General features: G+C 43.3%; 1 protein-coding gene across 1 annotated transcript in view; it reads left to right on the top strand.

Annotated features, from left to right (window-relative positions):
* The first annotated feature begins 16,063 nt into the window (after nucleotides 1–16,063).
* Nucleotides 16,064–21,323, top strand: part of LOC122919843 (N-acetyllactosaminide beta-1,3-N-acetylglucosaminyltransferase 3-like) — a 74,322-nt gene continuing 69,062 nt past the window's right edge. The window contains exons 1-2 of the mRNA XM_044269032.1: nucleotides 16,064–16,089; nucleotides 16,265–16,343. Of these exons, the coding sequence (XP_044124967.1) occupies nucleotides 16,064–16,089; nucleotides 16,265–16,343 (105 nt within the window). The remainder of the gene's footprint in view (nucleotides 16,090–16,264; nucleotides 16,344–21,323) is intronic.

Here is a 21,323-nt window from a genome sequence, read left to right on the forward strand (position 1 = left end):
ACCAAAGATCTCAAATTTGGACTCATCAGACCAAAGCACAGATTTCCACTGGTCTAATGTCCATTCCTTGTGTTCTTTAGCCCAAACAAGTCTCTTCTGCTTGTTGCCTGTCCTTAGCAGTGGTTTCCTAGCAGATATTCTACCATGAAGGCCTGATTCACACAGTCTCCTCTTAACAGTTGTTCTAGAGATGTGTCTGCTGCTAGAACTCTGTGTGGCATTGACCTGGTCTCTAATCTGAGCTGCTGTTAACCTGCGATTTCTGAGGCTGGTGACTCGGATGAACTTATCCTCCGCAGCAGAGGTGACTCTTGGTCTTCCTTTCCTGGGGCGGTCCGCATGTGAGCCAGTTTCTTTGTAGCAGCTTGATGGTTTTTGTGACTGCACTTGGGGACACTTTCAAAGTTTCCCAATTTTTCGGACTGACTGACCTTCATTTCTTAAAGTAATGATGGCCACTCGTTTTTCTTTACTTAGCTGCTTTTTTCTTGCCATAATACAAATTCTAACAGTCTATTCAGTAGGACTATCAGCTGTGTATCCACCTGACTTCTCCACAACGCAACTGATGGTCCCAACCCCATTTATAAGGCAAGAAATCCCACTTATTAAACCTGACAGGGCACACCTGTGAAGTGAAAACCATTTCAGGTGACTACCTCTTGAAGCTCATCAAGAGAATACCAAGAGTGTGCAAAGCAGTAATCAAAGCAAAAGCTGGCTACTTTGAAGAACCTAGAATATGACATATTTTCAGTTGTTTCACACTTTTTTGTTATGTATATAATCCCACATGTGTTAATTCATAGTTTTGATGCCTTCAGTGTGAATCTACAATTTTCATAGTCATGAAAATAAAGAAAACTCTTTGAATGAGAAGGGGTGTCCAAACATTTGGTCTGTACTGTATATGAATGCATAATATGTGGGAAAATACTACTGAGGTTTTTAGCCATAATATAGTTACAGCAGATTAACATGAAGCTCTATAGCTCAGTGGTTAAGGTTCTTGACTTTAAAGCATTAAAAAAATAGAGGCTAAATCAAACTTAAATAGACACACCAACCTTTTTAATTTGTGTAACTATTATTTTTTGTTGGTTGGGAAAGGTGGCAACCCTAACAGAACCCCCACTCCCCGTTGACCCCTATAACTTTTCTTTATAGTTATGTCTACGGAGATGTGTGGGGGCTCATTTTAGGGAAATTTTTGACAATACAATTTTGGGGTGTGTATGACTTGATCACCTTTTTATTCAATTTTCTTGGGAGATAAAGTGATGACAAAACAGCAACTCAGCCTTTTCTTTTATTTTTTTTCTGTTGCATACTTCACCATATGGGCTAACTTTTTAAAAATATTTTAATAGTATGGCTGTTATTCTTTTTTTTGGGGGGGGGGGGGAGGTGGGGTGATTTTACTTATAAAGTTTTTTTAATATTTTAAAAACTATTTTTTTGCTTTTTTTTATTACTTATTGCAATTTATACAGAATAATGGAAATTGCTCCATTATTCTGTATAGAAATCACTATATCACAGTTTAGTGCTGCCACCTAGTGGCCTGAACTGGGATATACTAATAATGAGCCTGGAAGTCTAGTACAGGCTGCGGCTCATTTTTAGAACAGGGTGCTTTCTCTGATCTCTGCTGGGGGAAGGTGCGTCTGAGCAGGAAGCCAGCGTTTCCATTTTTTTACACTCTTAGATGCCGTGGTGACATTTGACAAATGCCACAAGGGTCTCACTGAGATGTATTGCCCAAGGGCCCACATGAACCTGGAGCCGGCCCTGCATGCACATGAGTGTATTCAGCGGTGCTGTGCATGCCATGTTCTGCGCTCTCGGCCGCAGAACATGGCCGTGTTCATTCGGCCTAAATAAAACATAATTGCCAAACCTCCATATGGTGGCTCCTTGAACTTCTGACTCAGTTCTGAGTCCTTCATTTCACTGCTTTCTCGCATACTTACCTGCTCCTTGCTGCTCTGTTCCGGCAGATCTGGCTCCTACGGTTCACAGCTTTCTTCGCATACTACTGCTTCGTTCCAGCTTTTTCGGTCCACTACCCTCTTTGCCGCGCTCCCCGCATGTAAACTTCTTGCACGAATGGGGGGTCACGTGTGCTGCTGCATCCAAGGGTTGGCTGTAGTGGTGAGGCGCCCCCCAAGTAGTATGTCTGTCTATTATACTTGGGGGGAAAATCTGTACCTCTGTGGTTGAGGATCAACTTTCATCTCTCAAGCCCTCCTCACGGCTCCGAGCCAGGTACAGATGTATCAGGGGTAACACACACACTCTTAACTCAAATTTATTAACTCATGGCGTTATCTTGAAATAAAAGCCATTGATAAGCAATTGCGTAACGCATTTAGTTGCATTTAGTTTAGATAACATGTCTCATAAAGCATGTGTGTTAACCCTGCTACATCCGTAGATAATAACCTGATTCTCTCCTATGCACCTGGCCAGCAGCCAGGTGTCACTTTGTAAGAGCGGTAAGTAATGCAGATTTCCTTGCTATGGGCTCTTCTTCAGGACTTGCTTGCTCGTTGAGCCACATGTCATAGATGGGAAAGTCAATGGTACAAAATTTTGTGAACCCCACCCACATAATGGTTTGTAATGTCATGATGGAGGATCTGAAAGCATTTGTCATGATATGTCACCTATATGGGGATATGACCCACTGGGCCAGAATGGAGCACCGCCATATAAAAGCATGACCGTTCTGGCAGCCCTGGCCCGTGCATGCATTATATGATCAGTATATATTTCTAGCATGGTATGTATAATCTATGCAACTTTCTATAGAGATAATATCCGGTTTCTGGAGGTCCGAGCGGCTGATTTGGCAACTTGTACAAGGATATCTTCGTGAGACAGCCGCCTTAAAGGGGTTGTGCCAAGTTTATAAGTTATCCCCTATCCACAGGATAGACAATTACTTGCTGATCTCTGGGGGGTTGACCACTAGTACCTCTACTGATAATGAGAACGGGGGTCCGATTCCCCTGATGGAGCGGCAGGTCTTGCGTGCGCACTGCCACTTCAGACCCCCAGCGATCATCTAGTTATCCCCTATCCTGTGGATGGGGGATAACTTATAAACTTGGCACAACCCCTTTAAGAACCCGATTCTACAGATCTTTCCAAACTGTGAAAGTGTCACCCTCCTTTGAAAAAACTTTTCATATGTCATAGCGACATAACAAAGGTTTTGACTAGTGGGGGTCTGAGCACTGAGACGCCCACCGATTGTGAGAATGAGCCGAGAGAAGCGCTCACATAGTGGCTCAATAGAAACTCTATAGGCCCATCTCAAATCCGTCTCAGCAGCGAGGATAGAGAGCACGATATTTGAGCTCCTCTCTCTCCGTTCCAGCGATCATTTGAGGTCTGAATTCTGAGATGTCCAGCGATTACTAGAACGAGACGAGAGAAGTGCTCACATAGTACAGGAGACGGGCTCAATAGAAAGTCTGTGGGCCCATCTCGATGCCATATTCTGCAGCGAGGAGAGAGGGCAATATGTGAGTACTTCTCTCTCTTTGTTCTAGCGATCATTGGGGGTCTGATTTCTGAGATCCCTGCTGATTGCCTGAACAGGATAAGAGCTCTCACATAGTGCAGGAGACAGACTCAATAAAAATGCTACAACCTTGTCTCGATGCCATCTCCTGCGAGAGTAGAGAAAGCATATTATGTGAGCTCTTCTCTCTCTTCGTTCTAGTCATCATTGGGGGTCTGAATTCTGAGACACCCACTGATTGCTAGAATGATATGACAGAAGCGCTCACATGGCGCAGGAGATGGTCTCCATAGAAAGTCTATCGGCCCATCTCCATGCCTTCTCCTGCAGTGAGGAGAGCAGGGGCGGATTGGGCATAGACCCTACAGGAAAAATTTCCCGGTAGGCCAATGCATCAGGAGGGCCACCCAAGCCCTCCTCTGACACTGGCCAGGTACATAATGAGCTCTCAACAGTAATTAACGCTGTGATAATCAGGTACTCATATACCCAGCCAGAGACTGCACATGCTCTCCTGAATTTAACTGCTGTGTCCGGCACCTCACATCCCAAGCCCTCTGCTCCATAGACAACTGGAGGAGGAGAAGATGGTAGCTATTGATGGCCAGATTTTGGGGCAGTATATTGTGCTGCACTGTGTTATTTGGTTCTACAGGGATGCCCTACCTTCTGTTAATTTAGACCTGCCTACAAAATGGGGCCACTTTTATTTAATTTTTCCCAGGGCCACTTTAAGTTCCAAGTCCACCCCTGGAGGAGAGAGAGCGATATGTGCGCTCTTCTTTCTCTTCGTTCTAGTGATTGTGGGGGTGCCAGTGCTCAGACCCCCACCGATCAAAGGCTTTGATATGTTGCTAGGGCAAATGTTGCTAGGGCAAAAAAATAAAAAACAATTTACTGCCTGGAAAAAGGAACAATAATAAAACAATAACTAAGACAGGTGCACTCTGCAGTCTAAGTAACACTCATACTGGTGTAAAATTGAGAGATTAGCCAACATATCCTACTTGGAGGACATGTCTGAGCCCGAGCACCGCGCCAAGGTTTCTTCAGTAGCTGGGGACCTAACGCTAAACCTACCTGTGCCGTTTGGGCAATACCAGGAGCCAGTGGACGAATTACAGGAACGCAGGAACGCAAGGTCTGACTCACAGCAATCTCCCAGTAACCTCCAGCATGTGGGGTTGAGCATTTCCTGCTTTATAATACCACGCCAATCTGTAATTTGTATATTGATTTTTTGGAGGTGTAAAAGCTCCTAGTCTGAATGTGCCTTTATTTCCATATACAGGCAGCATTCTGGTGCACATGTGAGGCCCGGGCTATATCAGCCAGTCTTGGGTGGGGCTCAGAGCCCTCTCTCTCCTCACATTGTATGCATGGTCACATGCTGGAGGTTACTGGGAGATTGCTGTGATAAAGTTACATCAAAATCAGTCAATATATACTGTTGGGTTCAACCCGTGGTAGTGTGTACTTCTGTTGACAACAGCCAGTATATCATTTAGATTGCTAGGTGTTCTCAGTGGGTTCAATGTTGTACCCACAAAATTGTAAACCGTTGAAATAGTGTCTGTTCCGGCACTTAAATAGTGAGTTCACATCCAATTTTGTTGGTGGTTGACGCTTAAAAAGGATTTCCAGTAGGTATATCGCTATATGGACCTCTTCAAGCGACACTCTTTGTGTCAGTGAGATGATCATGCAGGTTATGGTGGGTAGTTCGGGTTCGCTGGTATCCACACAGACCATCCACACAGAGCTCCACACAGGGATTCTCCCTGAAATAGAGCATTGGTACCATCTAAACTACAGACTGGTGTTTTGCTAAGAACACGCAGTGTTTATCGCTATTGCCATTCTTATACAGTCCTGATCAAAAGTTTAAGACCACTTGAAAAATGGCAAAAAATCATATTTTACATTGTTGGATCTTAACAAGGTTCCAAGTAGAGCTTCAACATGCAACAAGAAGAAATGGGAGTGAGACAAAACATTTTCTGAGCATTCAATTAATTGAAAATAACGAATAAACTGAAACGGGCTGTTTTTCAGCTGATCCAAATTTTAGGACCACATGCCATTAAAAGGCCAAATCTGTGCAAATATGTGGATTCATTGTCATCTTCTGTCAAAAAACCTCTCCCTTTTTGAACGTGGTCGGGTTGTTGAACTGCATAAGCAGGGTCTCTCACAGCGCGCCATCGCTGCTGAGGTGGGACGCAGTAAAACAGTCATTTGGAATTTCTTAAATGATCCTGAGGGTTATGGAACAAAAAAGTCAAGTGGAAGACCCCAAAAAATGTCATCAGCACTGAGCCGGAGGATCCAATTGGCTGTCCGTCAAGACACTGAACGATCCTCGACCCAAATTAAGGCCCTTACTGGTGCTGACTGCAGCCCCATAACCATCAGACGGCATCTGAGACTGAAGGGCTTCAAAAACAAAAAACGTCTTCAAAGACCTCGTCTCCTTGAACACCACAGAACTGCTCGTTTGGACTTTGCAAGAGAGCACCAAACATGGGACATTCAAAGGAGGAAGAAAGTTTTATTCTCTGCTGAGTAAAAATGTAACCTTGATGGTTCTGATGGTTTCCAACGTTACTGGCATGACAAGCAGATCCCACCTGAGATGTTTTCTACGCGCCACAGTGGAGGGGGCGCCATAATGGTCTGGGGTGCTTTTTCCTTCAGTGGAACAATGGAGCTTCAGGAAGTGCAGGGGCGTCAAACGGCCGCTGGCTATGTCCAGATGTTGCAGAGAGCATTCCTCATGACTGAGGGCCCTCGTCTGTGTGGTAACGACTGGGTTTTTCAACAGGACAACGCTACAGTACACAATCTCCGCAGGACAAGGGACTTCTTCCAGGAGAATAACATCACTTTGTGCCCATCCTGCGTGTTCCCCTGATCTAAATCCAATTGAGAACCTTTGGGGATGGATGGCAAGGGAAGTTTACAAAAACAGACAACAGTTCCAGACAGTAGATGGCCTTCGTGCGGCCGTCTTCACCACTTGGAGAAATGTTCCCACTCACCTCATGGAAACGCTTGCATCAAGCATGCCGAAACAAATTTTGGAAGTGATAAACAATAGCGGCGGAGCTACTCATTACTGAGTTCATGTTTGGAAGTTGGATTTATGTTTTGGGAGGGTTTAGGTTTTTTTTTGGAGGTGTGGTCCTAAACTTTTGATCAGCTGAAAAACAGCCTGTTTCAGTTTATTCGTTGTTTTCATTAAATTGAATGCTCAAAAATTGTTTTGTCTCACTCCCATCTCTTCTTGTTGTATGTTGAAGCTCTACTTGGAACCTTGTTAAGATCCAGCCATGCTAAATAGGATTTTTTGACTTTTTTTAAGTGGTCTTAAACTTTTGATCAGGACTGTATATTATATTTCTCGCTATTGCTATTCTTATATATTACATTTTATTATATATCAATAAATAAGGTTTTTATCTGAATGAAACTGCCAATCTCCATTTGGTCTCCTGGTAATTGAGTGCCCTCCAACTTCTAATTCTAACCACTTTTGTCTATTTTATTGGGCTTAGGTTGTTGCCCTTGGAGTGAGCACCATATCACGGTTGTGCATGCAGGTGAGCCACTGACATTCCCTGAAATTTTAGTTCGGGTTCGTGTCCACGCCATATTAAAATCTAACTTTTTTTTTTTCAAGTTTTCATGGGTCACCGTAAAGATTAGATGGTCTTAGGACGAGGTTTATCTCATACTTATGACCAACTAGTCTTTCCTTGCTGACAGTTTCCTATACATATGCTGGTAAATTACATTTATTTTTTGTTTTGTCCCGGTTGTCAGCATTACCTCCCCCCCCCAGGTCCAAAAATGACTGACATCAGAAAAACAAGAAGGGTTTCTTTTTGATGATTAAAGTGCAGGTGAAAGAGGTGAGCGGCTGGGTTTGGTACTAAAGTCCTTTTATGTGATCTTTTTGTCTTTTTACTGGTGACAGGTTGATGTCACGGAGCCCGAGGCGTGCAGGATCACAGATTGCTGAACAAGGTGCGTCCTGTTCTCAGCTGCTCAGGGACAAAAGAGAATATCCAGCCCCCCCCCCCCCCCTGAAGTAAGCAAATCGCCCCAAGTCGCTAACAGGATCTGAATGGTGTCAAAGAAGGCACACAATGCCACCCAGGTGTCAAAAAGTAACCCCCCCCCCTTACCTTTGGTGACACTTTTAGCAATACGTCAAGGAAGTGCATAAATAGCAATTTCCTAACAGAATGCGTCTGCAAGTCCGTTGGCAGAATACAGGCTGCTGTAAGCAACGGCGGGAATTGCAGTTCAATGCCAGAAGGTTTCCCAAAAAGCATGCTTTCTCTTATCGTGTTTTTTATATGTCTCCTATTAGCTATTAGAGGGGGCACCCTACCTTTTAGCTAAGGCCAATGTCAGAATCCGCTACTGGAATAGCACAGATTGTTGGTCGAAACCAATGCAAAGTGGCGTCTACGCAGTGGCGTACATAGAGAAGTAAGGGCCCCATAGCAAGGATCAAAGCAGGTCCCCCCCAGGACAGAAGGGTTCCGGCTATATAATATCTATCTATCTAATATCTATATATCTTATCTATTCAGAGAAAAGAAAAAGAAAAGCAGCGCACTCAAAAAGTGGACGAGTGCAATTGCAGCCAGCCAGTCGCAGGAGGAACACGTGAGGTGCACGGTGGACCGATGAGGGGCCAAAATATAACACACAGTTTATCAGTTTACTCACGGTTAGCAGAAAGCCTCCCTGGGCTGGCAGCACAGTGTTGAGGTGGACAGCACGAAATCCTCCGGGGCACGCTCTGTGGTAGGGAAGCTTCAGCCAAGATGGAGGTTGAGGTGCCCTTGATGTTGGGGGTGCTTAGGGTGCTTGTTGCGGCTGAGTCCCTTGATGGTTCTTGTCGTGACGCCAGTACCGTTAATGGTGGTACAACCAGTAGTGGTAATAATGAGGTAGACAGTGGTAAGATGCACCTCACAACTTTTACTGTTGATAACTTTGGTTGCGGCAGTACAAATATGCAGTCTCTTGACGATACAGAGTCGATTCTGCAAATCCACTTTTTCTAAGCTTTTCAGGTTTTAGTTTGGAGCAGTGGGTTATGTGTACCTGGTTCCTATTGATGTGCTCAGTCCTATTCCTTGTCCTTTCCCTACAAGCTAAACATTTGAAAAGGAAAACTCAACTGTCTCTCAGAAGTATGGTGTGGCTGCCAGAAGCTATAAATCCTCCACCATGCAAAGCTGTCTGTGGCCCTCAATAATGGCTCTTATCACCGATGATTCCTTAGGAAGCTTGTTTCTATTCCAGGGAGGCAAACTCTCTGCCACTGGTCAGGGATGCAAGTGTATAGTCCGGCCACAGAAGGAAAACGCTCTTCTGCGCCTAACATCTTAGTATCACCTCCTAGCGAAGTTGGCCCCACTCACTAATCTGTGTCATGGAGTCTTCACTCTACATTCTCTCCCACTAATCTAATCTGACCTCCTCAGATCTGCTCTGATCTCTAACTCCTTCTCACTACTCGCTCTCACTAGGCCTGACCTAGGTATATATATATATAAAACCTAAGCTATATCCCCATCTAGTGGTGGGATGTATAAAATGCACCTAATCTGCCTGGTAACAGGGATTTTGCAGATATAATAGTACAAAGTCATACAATACAACATAATACAGTTTCAAATGTAAAAAGTGCTTTTAAGCAGTGCTCACACACACATAGTGGGACGCTGCACAATCCCTCTCAAGACCACGGACAAGCACTCCAAAAATCTGTGAAAAAATGTGAACGTCTTTATATGTATGGGTGAATTTTGGAATGCTGCCTCTTTTTCCATTTTCTATCTATCTATCTCTCTATCTATCTATCTATCTATCTCAAATCTATCTCATATCTATCTATCTACAAATTAAAACAAAGACTTCTGGGCAGCACCACCAAACCAACCTATAAACGGAGTGCCAGCGGTTGGGGTGGTGATCCTACCACCCATGTATCAATAAAAATAAGAGTACCGCGGCACATCCATTAAAGTGACATGTGCTTTATTCACAAAAATGCAACGTTTCGGTTCACTCCATGGAACCTTTTAAAAAAGGCTGCTTTTATCGATCTATCTATATCAATCTATCTCATATCTATCTCATATCTATCTAATGTACCATTTCTACACATTATGAAAACTGTGAGGGGTTGTGCTGTGGGTAAGTATTGATGGACTATCCTTAGGATAGGTGATCAGTGTCAGATTTGCAGGGGTCTGACTCCTGGCACCCCCTCCATCAGCTGGTTGACGGGGTAGCGGCCCTCCTGCAAGCTCAGCTCACACTTCAAAATTGCCTGAGCGCCGTCCCGCTGGTAGAGGCCGAGCAATGTGATTACAACTGCTGGTCCCATTCATGTGAACAAGACGGCCAGTAGTAATTGCACTGCACGCCTGCTGCCACTGAGACGCCGCACGGGTCATTTTGACGCAGGAGAAGCTCTTGGACAAGCACTGCTACCTCTTCAAACAGCTGATCACGGGGGAACCAAGCGTCGGACCCTCCGCTGATCTGATATTGATCACCTGTCCTGAGGATAGGCCATCAGTATCTTTACACTGTAAAACCAGATACATAGAAGTTTTACTTGTGGATTATATTGGCCACGATGTTCAATTTTTGGAGTAAAACCCTCAACGAAACCCTCAACATACAGGTGAAAACGAAGATCCTTATAATTCCAAATTGATCTCGGTATCATTTCAGAGAGCATTAAGTAAGTATCTGGAAATTTATAATGTATCTGAGACCAAATCTGTTTAGCCCCTTAAGGACCGGGCTCATTTTCACCTTCAGGACCAGGCCATTTTTTGCAAATCTGACCAGTGTCACTTTATGTGACACTTATCCAGGCCATTCTGAGATTGTTTTTTCGTCACATTTTTTACTTCATGGTAAAATGGAGTAAAAAAAAAATCATTTTTATTTATAAAAAAAACTAATTTGCCAAATATTTTAAGAAATTTGCAAATTTCCAAGTTTCAATTTCTCTACTTCTATAATACATATTAATACCTACAAAAATAGTTATTACTTTACATTTCCCATATGTCTTCTTCATGTTAGGATCATTTTGGGAATGACATTTTTTTTGGGGGGGGGGGCCTTACAAGGCTTAGAAGTTTAGAAGTAAATCTTGAAATTTCTCAGAAATTTTCAAAAAACAACTTTTTAAGGACCAGTTCAGGTCTGAAGTCACTTTATGACGCTTACATGATAGAAACCACCCAAAAATGACCCCATTCTATAAACGACACCCCTCAAGGTATTCAAAACTGATTTTACAAATGTTGTTAATCCCTTAGGTGTTCCACAAGAATTAATGGAAAATAGAGATACAATTTCAAAATTTAACTTTTTGGGCAGATTTTCCATTAAATTTTTTTTTTTCCAGTTACAAAGCAAGGGTAAACAGCCAAACAAAACTCATTATTTATGGCCCTGATTCTGTAGTTTACAGAAACACGTCATATGTGGTCGTAAACTGCTGTACGGGCACACGGCAGGGCGCAGAAGGAAAGGAATGCCATACGGTTTTTGGAAGGCAGTTTTTGCTGGACAGTTTTTTTTTTACACCATGTCCCATTTGAAGCCCCCTGATGCACCCCTAGAGTAGAAACTCCAAAAAAGTGACCCCATTTTAGAAACTACGGGATAGGGTGGAAGTTTTGTTGGTACTAGTTTAGGGTACATATGATTTTTGGTTGCTCTATATTACACTTTTTGTGAGGCAAGGTAACAAGAAATAGCTTTTTTGGCACAGTTTATTGTATTTGGGGTATTTACAACATTCATCTGACAGGTTAGATCATGTGGTATTTTTATAGAGCAGGTTTTCACAGATGCGGCGATACCTAATATGTATACAATTTTTTTATTTATGTAAGTTTTACACAATGATTTCATTTTTTAAACAAAAAAAAATCATGTTTTAGTGTCTCCATAGTCTGAGAGCCATACTTTTTGGGGAAGTAAGGTGGGCAAATTTTCAATTTCCTCATAGTTTTTATTTTTATATTTTTATGGCGTTCACCGTGTGGGGAAAGTAACATGACCGTTTTATAGATCAGGTCGTTACGGACGCGGCGATACCTAATATGTGTAGTGTATTTTATTTTTTTAAATTTTATTCAGTGATAAATGTGTTTTTTTTATCTTTACTTTTTTCACTTTTAAAAAAAAAATTTGACCCAGACCCACTTGGTTCTTGAAGATCCAGTGGGTCTGATGTCTGTATAATACAGTACAGTAAACGATATAGTGTATTGTGCTGTATTTTACTTACACTTTGTCTGAACAGATCTATGCCTTTAGCACAGATCTGTTCAGCACCATGGACAGCAGGATGCCTGAGAAGGCGTCCTGTTGCCATGGGAACTTCCCCGTCTGCCTCCCTCTGTGACACCATCCTGTCTGGGGGCTGCAAAGGCAAAGGAGGGAGCTCCATACAGCGGTCCGTACTCTGGTATACCCACTGGACGCCAATGAATATTCAAGAGGAGGCGGGCGGGGGATTACGATCCCGCCTGCCGCACTGCCCGCCTCCCGCACCACCTGCAACCCCCCTCTGTACCACCCGCCGGCATAAAATCATTCAGGGGTGCAGGGGGGTGAAAAAATCTTTATTTTGGGCATTTTAAAGTTTCTGATCAGAAACCGCAGGTCTCTGCAATCGCCGATATGGGGGGTTCACATGACCCCCCCATCGTTGTGACAGGATGCCCGCTGAATGATTTCAGCAGGCATCCTGTTCCGATTAACCCCCGCCGCGCCGCAATCGTGTTTTAAACCCATGACCTACCGGTACGTCATGTGTCCTTAATGATTCGGGAAACATGCCATACCGGTACATCATGTGACCTTAAGGGGTTAAATTCCGTAATGTAGCTAATAGAGCAATGTAGCATTCTCGCCAATATGTATAATCAACAATTGTGGAGTGGGGACATTTTTTGACATTCTGTGACATTCATAATATAAGTCCTTTAATTTTAAATCCACTTTTCCGTTCCAGTATATCTTAATATTATCTTTTAGACCTAACTTAGCTGGATATTTTCGCTCTTGCGCTCTGTTCTCAGCTTCAACTACAATAGAGTTCCCGAATATCCAAATCACGCGGGGGGACCTGAAAGAAACTATGAAACAATTAAGTTCGTCCTAATATAAATTTCAAACCTATGAGACTGCCATCTGCCTAATTTTTTGATAGTATTTTCATGTAAATTTAATTGCTCAGCCAAAGTTGCAGCCCCTATCCTAAAAGAATGAGCAGAGAATTTGTGTTTGTCAAAACCGAGAAGAGAAAGACATCTCTTTAATACGAAATTAAATTGATATCTGGTCACAGGAGAGATATCTGTATGGGCAGAATTTCACCTATCCTCAGAGCTGCTAAGAACGAAAGGAGGAACATCGTTCTGAACAGCTGCGATTCAAAAGAACAAGAACAAACAGAAGGTAAAGTGTTAATTAAAGAGGCAAAATTGTTTATAGAAAAAGGTCTAATTTTTGGCTTCAAAGGAACTTGCTTATTCAAGCCCTTTAAGATTTGATTTATGAAAAAATTTGACCGAATAGGAGGGAGGTCGAATAATTTAAGGAAAAAAGATATGCCAGCTAAAATCTTATGGACGAAGCTGATTGATAATTTTTTATCAAACAGCTCCATGATAAAGATGAGCATGCTAAAAATGGTGAATTGGAACTTATCTGAATCAGATCTTTCACAGAAAGACTTTCACATGTTCCAAGAGGAAGTATATGATGACCACGTATTTTCGGCGAAGGAATTTTTAACAATATTAAGTATGGTCGTTAGACTATGTTCCACTGGCGTCAGGGATTGTGGACATGAGATGTTCTTTGTATCTGCATCCGGCAACAGCTTTCTGAAGGTCCGCATGTCCTGTTGAGATAGAGAGTCAGCCATTAAATTGCTACTACCTTGTACATATTTGGCTTGTATCCAAACATTGTTAGTCAAACATGATAACACTATTTCTCATAGCAATTTGATGACTGGCTCCGATTTCGAAGACAGACAGTTTAAAGCAAAGACCACACCTTTGTTGTCTGAATGCAGTAAAATCCTTTTATTACTGAAAGACGGTTTCCATATTTCGTAAGCTACGAGGACCGGAAAAAGCTCAATGAAGACTGAATTCCTTGTTAAACTGTTATCGAGCCATTTTTTCGGCCACAGGTCCATTGACCAACTCTTCTGAAAGATGACCCCATAACCCACTGACCCTGCGGCATCGGAGAATAATTGTAACGCATCAGATTCAATAAAATTCTGCTGCCAAACTGTGTGTCCATTGAAATTACTCAAGAGATTTAACCACATCCTAAGATCATCCTTCAAATCTTTGTTCAATCTGATGTGTGAGAATGGAGAAGACATACCCTTTGTTGCCCCATATAGGCGCTTAAAAAACACTCTTACCATGGGAATCACTCTGTCTTGAGATGAAATTTAAGGATCCCAAAAGTGATTGCAAATTTTTAAGTGTAGTTTTTCTTTTTGAGAGAACACTCGCAATGGCCAAACTAGTTTTGTTTATTTTTTCAGAGGGGATTCTAAATTGCATGTTCTTCGTGTCGATTTCAATTCCCAAAAAGATTATACAAGTGGTCGGAAAGACCGTTTTTTTCCCGTAGCTAGTGGGATACTGAAAATTCTAGACAAGGTGAAGAATTTATTGAGAAGGAACGTGCAATCATCTGAATCGCTTCTGCGCTTCTAAGTAATGAATAGCTTTCCCTTTTGTTGGTGGGAGATCCAGGATCCAATTCACAAAGGTAGAAAACACTTTGAAATAGAAGCAAGAAAGAGTGAAATCCATGGGTAAGGCCTTGTCGAAATAAAATGGGCCTTGAAACTGAAAGCCTAGTGAATTAAATCCAGATGGATGTATAATCAGTAATCTAAAGGCTGATTTTATGTCGTTTTTTGCAAGCAAAGTATTCGAAAGACACATATGAAACAGAAGAAAATTATTTATCGAAAAAAATTTAGGGTAGGAAAGGTGATGAATCAGATTAGCTTTCTTTTGTGGAACTAGACCTATGGGGGACAAACGGAAATTAAGAAAAGGTGGATCTGAAAAGGGGCCAGCTATTCTACCTTCTTTTATTTCATAAAAAAAAAAATTCTTTGACTATTGAAGGATTAAGATTGACCGATTTTAGATTTTCTATGTGCTTACAACCTAATCCCGTAAAACATGTTCTTTAACATATCAGTCATTATTCTGTTTGGATAACAGTCTAACCATGGGATTAACTCTGCTAGTTTCACCGGGGTCGAAGCCTTTTCTGTGAGACTCCTTATAGTTAGAAACAATTGAGGCTCCGGATTTTTTAAAGCATTTGAAAACAGGGTGGGGGCCATTGCAGAATGTACAGTGGTGGAGGTATTTACAGCCATATCCCCATTTACACTGGTTTTCGTTGAAGGAAAAGCAGATCCCTTTTTTGGGACCAGATTGATTGTAGTGGTGAAAAAGATGGGGTCTATTTGGCAACATTAGATTCAGCCAGAGCCCAACATCTTTATTGCTCATTGAAGGTGTGGGTATACTGCTAATTTTTGACAAAACATCTCGTCATAATTATTCCAAGCAATACTTCCGAAATTTCGGTATGCTTCCAAGACTGAGTCCATATGGTAGAAAAGTTTACTACACAATTCCCGATGCTTTTCTCCAAGAACTGCAGAGTAGATTGAGAAGACTTGAATCCAATTAAATATGGACTTAGACTTGAAATTTTTTGTATCATCTTCATTTTTTTAATCCTTTTTATCATTTTTGTTTCCCTTCTTTGTTGAGGGAAGGAGAGAGTACAAATCTATAAACTCTCTTTTCCAAATCTTTTCCTTCACTAGTAATGGTAGGTGGAAACCCAATGGGGAAATCTGGCAAACCATAGCCTCTTTAAAACAAGCCTCATTGACCGTATTTTGTACGGGAGTAGACTGAATGGGAATAGGAAGAGGCGAGGGATTGAGTGAATTGTCGTTTGCAGAAACGTCAACCAAATTGTGGTCATGTGTCAACCAAACGCTTCCTATATTGTCCTGCTTATCTTTTAGAGATATGAATTGCAGGAAATCATTGAATAAACCAATTTTGTCAGAAATTATATGAGCAGTGGAGGTGGACTCGGTATTAACATTTTCAAAGTTGTGAGAATGTAGCATAGAAATCACACCATTTTTTACCGTACCATTCATAGTTGTAGGAACGGAGTTAGGAGGAGATGTGTGTTTTTTTCTGAAGGTAGTCTTCCGGGGTTCCGTAGAACGTTTCTTGTTCTTGGACCTTTTTATTGAAGGAGGTTCCAGCGAATAGCCTATTCTTTCCTTCCTATTCCGCTTTACAGGTTCAGATGCGGCTTCTTCGTCACTGCGCCTGTGACGGGTGATGTTTCAATCAGCTCACAGCAGACAGGATCCATCGAAGGATGATCGTCGACGGCTGGAGAGACAGGTAAGGAGAGGCATTTCCTAAGCCAGTCTTCTCCCCCGTTTGTCTCCGCTTTGAATAATAGCTGCTTTAGGAAATCCTCTATGGAGAGCGGGTGCGACAGGTCTGTATATTTTCTTTCCAGCACTGTAACCGTTTTCTGTTTTTTTTATAGATGACTGCCTGCTTCGCCCTTTAGGCTGCCATCCATTGAAGATGAAGATCCTGATAACCAACAGAATCTGTCGTTACCCAGCGAGGATGACACCTATTACCAGGTAATGTAACTTTATTGACTATCTATACAATGAACAGCACTCATGCCACCATGTGTTCCCTTCATTGCATTCACAATGCTATGGGCCCATACAGATTAGAATAAAGTTATGGGAGGTGTAGACCTCTCAGACCAGGCGCTTCAACCCTACCTGGTGAAAAGGTGGCAATCTACCTCATTCAGATTGCTACCTATAATAGTTTTGTATTATTTAAAAAGGCCCAAGGAACCCTCAGATTCCTCGAGTTCCAGGACAAGGTGGTTAAGAGTCTCCTGTTTGAGTCCCCCGCACCTGGGCAAGTCTTTGAATCTGAGGATGTTCGAAGCCTTTCAGAACGCCACTTCCCTCACCCCATCCCTACCACAACCAGCAAGACATATGCTCAGAAACGATGCCAGGTGTGTAGCAAACATGGAAGAAGGAGGGACACCCGATTTTACTGCCTCAGTTGTCCATCACAACCGGGCCTCTGCAATTACCCCGGGTTTGAGACATACCATACGGTTGCTAATTATTCATTTTATTTAATACCAAAAAGGGTGGGTGGAGGGTCTCTTCAGGAAGCCATTTTTTTCTCATTTTCTGTTTAGTTTGTGGGATTTCCAGGGAGGGAGGGATCCTTTTGGGATGGGTTGTGGAGCTAATTTTTCTTTCAGACATTGGAACATATTTTACCTTTTTTGATTTGTTTTCTTAATTTTCTATATTTAATTTTTTTATGACCTGCCACACAAAGCTGTTATTCCATTCACATTACCGTATAATGATATTGACATGATATTTTTTTACCAGTACACTAAGGGCTTTATTAAGAATTTTCTTTTTGTGGACCTTGTGGACCTCTAAGGGTTAGCTTTCTTTCAGGGGATCATCCTCACAGATTTCTTCAGACACCAGGTTTAAGGTCCAAACAGTGCATTTATTGTGGCACACCAGCAAAAGCAGAACAACAAAACAATAAACACTCGCCCGTCCAGGCTCTAACTAATACATTAACGTCCCTGACTCGCCTATTAGGTACAATTCACACCCTGTGAACCGATGCAGCTTTCCCAGCCAATGTCCCACAGCCTCCTGGCTGTACAGAGCACAGTATACCCACTGTATTAAGTCCAATAGTGTGGCACAGTAGTCCTACCGACTCTGGTCGTGCAACCGTCGCTCCAGCAGGCGTCAACTTCAGGCTATCGCCTAGCCTCGTGGCCCCTCAGCCAACCTGGCTAAGACCACTGACAAAGAGCTTCACCAGGACTCTGCTTCACAAAGCACTCCCCAGACTGACATACTGGGAGGCGCTTTATGCTGGCCTGATTACAGCAGGCCTCACTTGCGATCAACTCAGGTAGAAGGGAATACCCATGCCGAAAGGGTGTGGATTGGCAGATCCCACTGCCAAGCCTACCCGCCAATCCAATTAAAATCCAGCCCAGAATTAATAAACAAAACTGTCTCAGCAAACTATTCTTTGCTGAGACCACTGCACACTTCTAGATTTTAGTTATCTCACTTTATACATTTGCCCATACCCTGATAGGGTCCATTAGGGAATTTTGGTATATACAGAATATATAGGAGGACAGTGTCCAGAACCGTCTGTAGGAACAGTAATGGATCACTAATTCCCAAAATGATGTCAGGATTTCAAGACGTGTTGTGGGCTGCAAGAGGTCCTGTGGCAAGGTGTACAGTGCACGAGGGTGTGTATATCTCACCCAGATACCTCAGCTGGGTGAGAATGAACTCATTGTGTGTGTGAATGTTGCTGTTATGTTGGTACCATTCACATTCATAAAGTGTCTCATGCCGTCTGTTGGGATTGTCGGTGTTCGGGTTGGTCAGATGACATGGGTGTTCATTTGTACAATATTGCTGTATAGTAGGGGGTCTGCTTACCCTGTAACATATACCAGGTGACGTTATCATGCAAATGAAATATCACAGCATATTTATTACACATCTGGTCTATCCTCTGGTTCTCCTTGGCTTGGGCACTATGACAATGTATAAATATGTAATACATCCTTGCAGCATACTTGCCAATGCTTTCGATCGTGTCTGGGTATTTAAAGTTTATTTATTTATTTATTTTTTTGTCAACTCAGACACTCCCATAATGAATCAATATTGGTTGCAAACAAATGGGTAATCTTTCCCCTATGTTTGGTACTATAGGTCCAGACACCTGTCTTTCAATACACAGGTCCGGCAATTGCATTTTCTATTGGATGACAAAGTTGTCATCCTGACTGGATGGTCTTTTTATACCCCCATGGCAACACCCAACCTCATTGCTGCCCGTGCCCCTGATGAAGCCATTTTGTTGGTGAAACATGTTGGGGGGCAGTTAGAAGTTTTTAGGTGTCTGCGTCCAGTATAGCGTAGCTAAAAAGCCTCAGTGGATATGTAACCAGTGTATGGTGTTGAATTATTCTTAAAGGGGTTGTCCGGGATCAATAATTTTTTTTTTTTTACGTGTACTCACTGTTAACAGGTGATTCTAGGTACCCCCATATGTTTTAAGGTATTTTCGCCATTTCTAAACGGCTCCGACGGTCCCCCACGCACTGTTTACATCTCTGTTTATTTTTGTCTAACTTCCTGCTGCTCTGCACTGTGGGTCCCAGTGCAGCGCGGCTGTCACGAGGGTGTCAAGAGCCACGCCTGACTCCGTTATACCCGGGGTCAGGAAGTCGCAGCGGGTGGCTGCGCGCTCTATGTCTAAAGATCACGGTGTTTCTTAGTGTTTGTTTTCTGTGTTTGCCTTGCTATCCTTTTTGTCTCACTCAGGGATCCGTAGCTTCTCCTCCTCAGCTGTTTCTTGTCTGCCACTCCCAAACTCCTTATATTCTCCTCTCACACTTCTCTTGTTGCCAGTTATAGAGCTTCCTGCCTGGACATCTATGCTGACCCACTGGAGCTGAGAATCTGGTTGTTGTTCCAGAGTGCTACCCTCCGGATCCCTGTTGGGCTTTTGTTGTCTCCTGTTGTTGCCCACCTGGGATTATATGTTTAGTTTGTATTGTCTGTCCTCCCCTTGGTGTTTTCCTCTAGAGCTAGTGGTGCGGACTAGTGTTCCCACCGCCCTGTTCACTATCTAGGGCTCATCCTAGGGAAAGCCAGGGTTTTAGGCACGTGATCGGCGTACGGGTGAGGAACCCGTCTAGGGACGACAGGGCAGCCAGGTGCCAGACGCAAGGTGAGTCAGGGGTCACCACCTTCCCTCTCACTAGGGCAGGGCCTCCCTCTTTTCCTCCCTCCGTGTCACGTATGTGACAGTTACGCCGATCGTGATATTATAACTGGCCCTTATTTTTTGAGAAAAAAAAAAAAATATATATATATTTAATTTTTTTTTCTCTACTTAGAATCCAATATGGATCCTATTGCTGCTTTGGCAAAACAGCTTCAAGGCCTGTCTTTGGAGGTGGCAGGATTGAAGGCGTCTGTCCTCCAACAGCAGCAGCAAATGCAGCAGACCATAAGCCCAGCGGTTGCTCTGGGTAACCAGGTTTTTACAGAACCCAAGGTTGTTCTTCCTGACAGATTCTCTGGGGGAAGGGACAAATTTGTGTTGTTCCGTGAGGCCTGCAAATTATATTTTAAGCTGCGCCCTTACTCCTCAGGTAATGAAGAACAGCGGGTGGGGATTGTTATTTCCCTGCTTCAGGGGGACCCGCAATCCTGGGCGTTCTCGTTACCCCCTGGTTCCCAGGCTCTCCGGTCAGTGGAGGGATTTTTTGGGGCTTTGGGTCTCATATATGATGACCCTGACCGAGTCGCCCTGGCTGAGTCGAAGTTACGGAGACTCCTACAGGGAGATCGGCCAGCAGAGGAATATTGCTCAGAGTTCCGCAGGTGGGCTACGGATACTCAGTGGAACGACCCGGCTCTCAGGAGTCAGTAATGCTCTGGGTTATCTGAAAGGGTTAAGGATGCGCTGGCGCTGTATGAGACCCCCCTTTCCCTTGATGCTGTTATGTCCCTCTCTATCAGGATAGATAGACGTCTTAGGGAGAGATCGAAAATTCCTGAGCAATCGGTAACCTCTCCCAAGCAGCAGTTAGTCTGTACGGACTTGGATGAGCCTATGCAGCTAGGAGGAACTTCTCGTCAGGTCCGTCCTCCTGAGGTTCGCCGTAGGTGGGGGGCTTGTTTTTTCTGTGGGGGGAAGGGTCATTTCATTAATGTCTGTCCCTCCTTTCCCAAAAACAAAAGACCGTCGGAAAACTACTAACCCCAGGCTGTGCGGAGGATGTCAGCCGGGGGGTATACGTTTCCTCCATACGAACATCTCAATTTGTGTTGCCAGCGGTTATTGTTTTTGGTGTTAAGACGGAGTCTATTTCTTTTTTCCTAGACAGTGGTGCAGGGGTAAATTTGATAGATGCCCATTTTGCCCGCACTATGGGTTTGTCTCTCTGTACGCTGCAGAGACCCATTCCCATATTCGCTATTGACTCTGCTCCTCTGTCTCAGAGAAACCTCACTCACGTTGTCCATAACTTACATCTTCGGGTAGGGGACCACCATAAGGAGCGTCTTTCATGTTACGTTCTGGAGGGCCTTCCCTCTCCTGTGGTATTGGGTCTTCCCTGGTTGGTAGCGCACAATCCAGTGGTGGATTGGCAGGCCAGGGAGATATTGGAGTGGAGTGAGCATTGCAGAGAGAATTGCTTGAATAACAATTGCTTAATCGCCTCCATAGCTTCCCTACCTACATTTATTTCGGACTTTGAGGACGTTTTTTCTGAAAAGGGTTGTCAGAAGCTACCACCTCATCGTCCTTATGATTGCCCGGTTAACCTGATTCCCGGTGCAAAATTACCCAAGTCCAGGTTGTATAATCTTTCGGGTCCCGAGAGACAAGCCATGAAAGATTATATCTCCGAGAGTCTGGCCAAGGGACACATCAGACCCTCTTCTTCACCCGTGGCTGCAGGGTTTTTCTTTGTTAAAAAGAAAGATGGGGGCCTGCGTCCT

The sequence above is a fragment of the Bufo gargarizans genome, chromosome 9 (genome assembly GCF_014858855.1).
Source record: "Bufo gargarizans isolate SCDJY-AF-19 chromosome 9, ASM1485885v1, whole genome shotgun sequence".
Taxonomy (NCBI): Eukaryota; Metazoa; Chordata; class Amphibia; order Anura; family Bufonidae; genus Bufo; species Bufo gargarizans.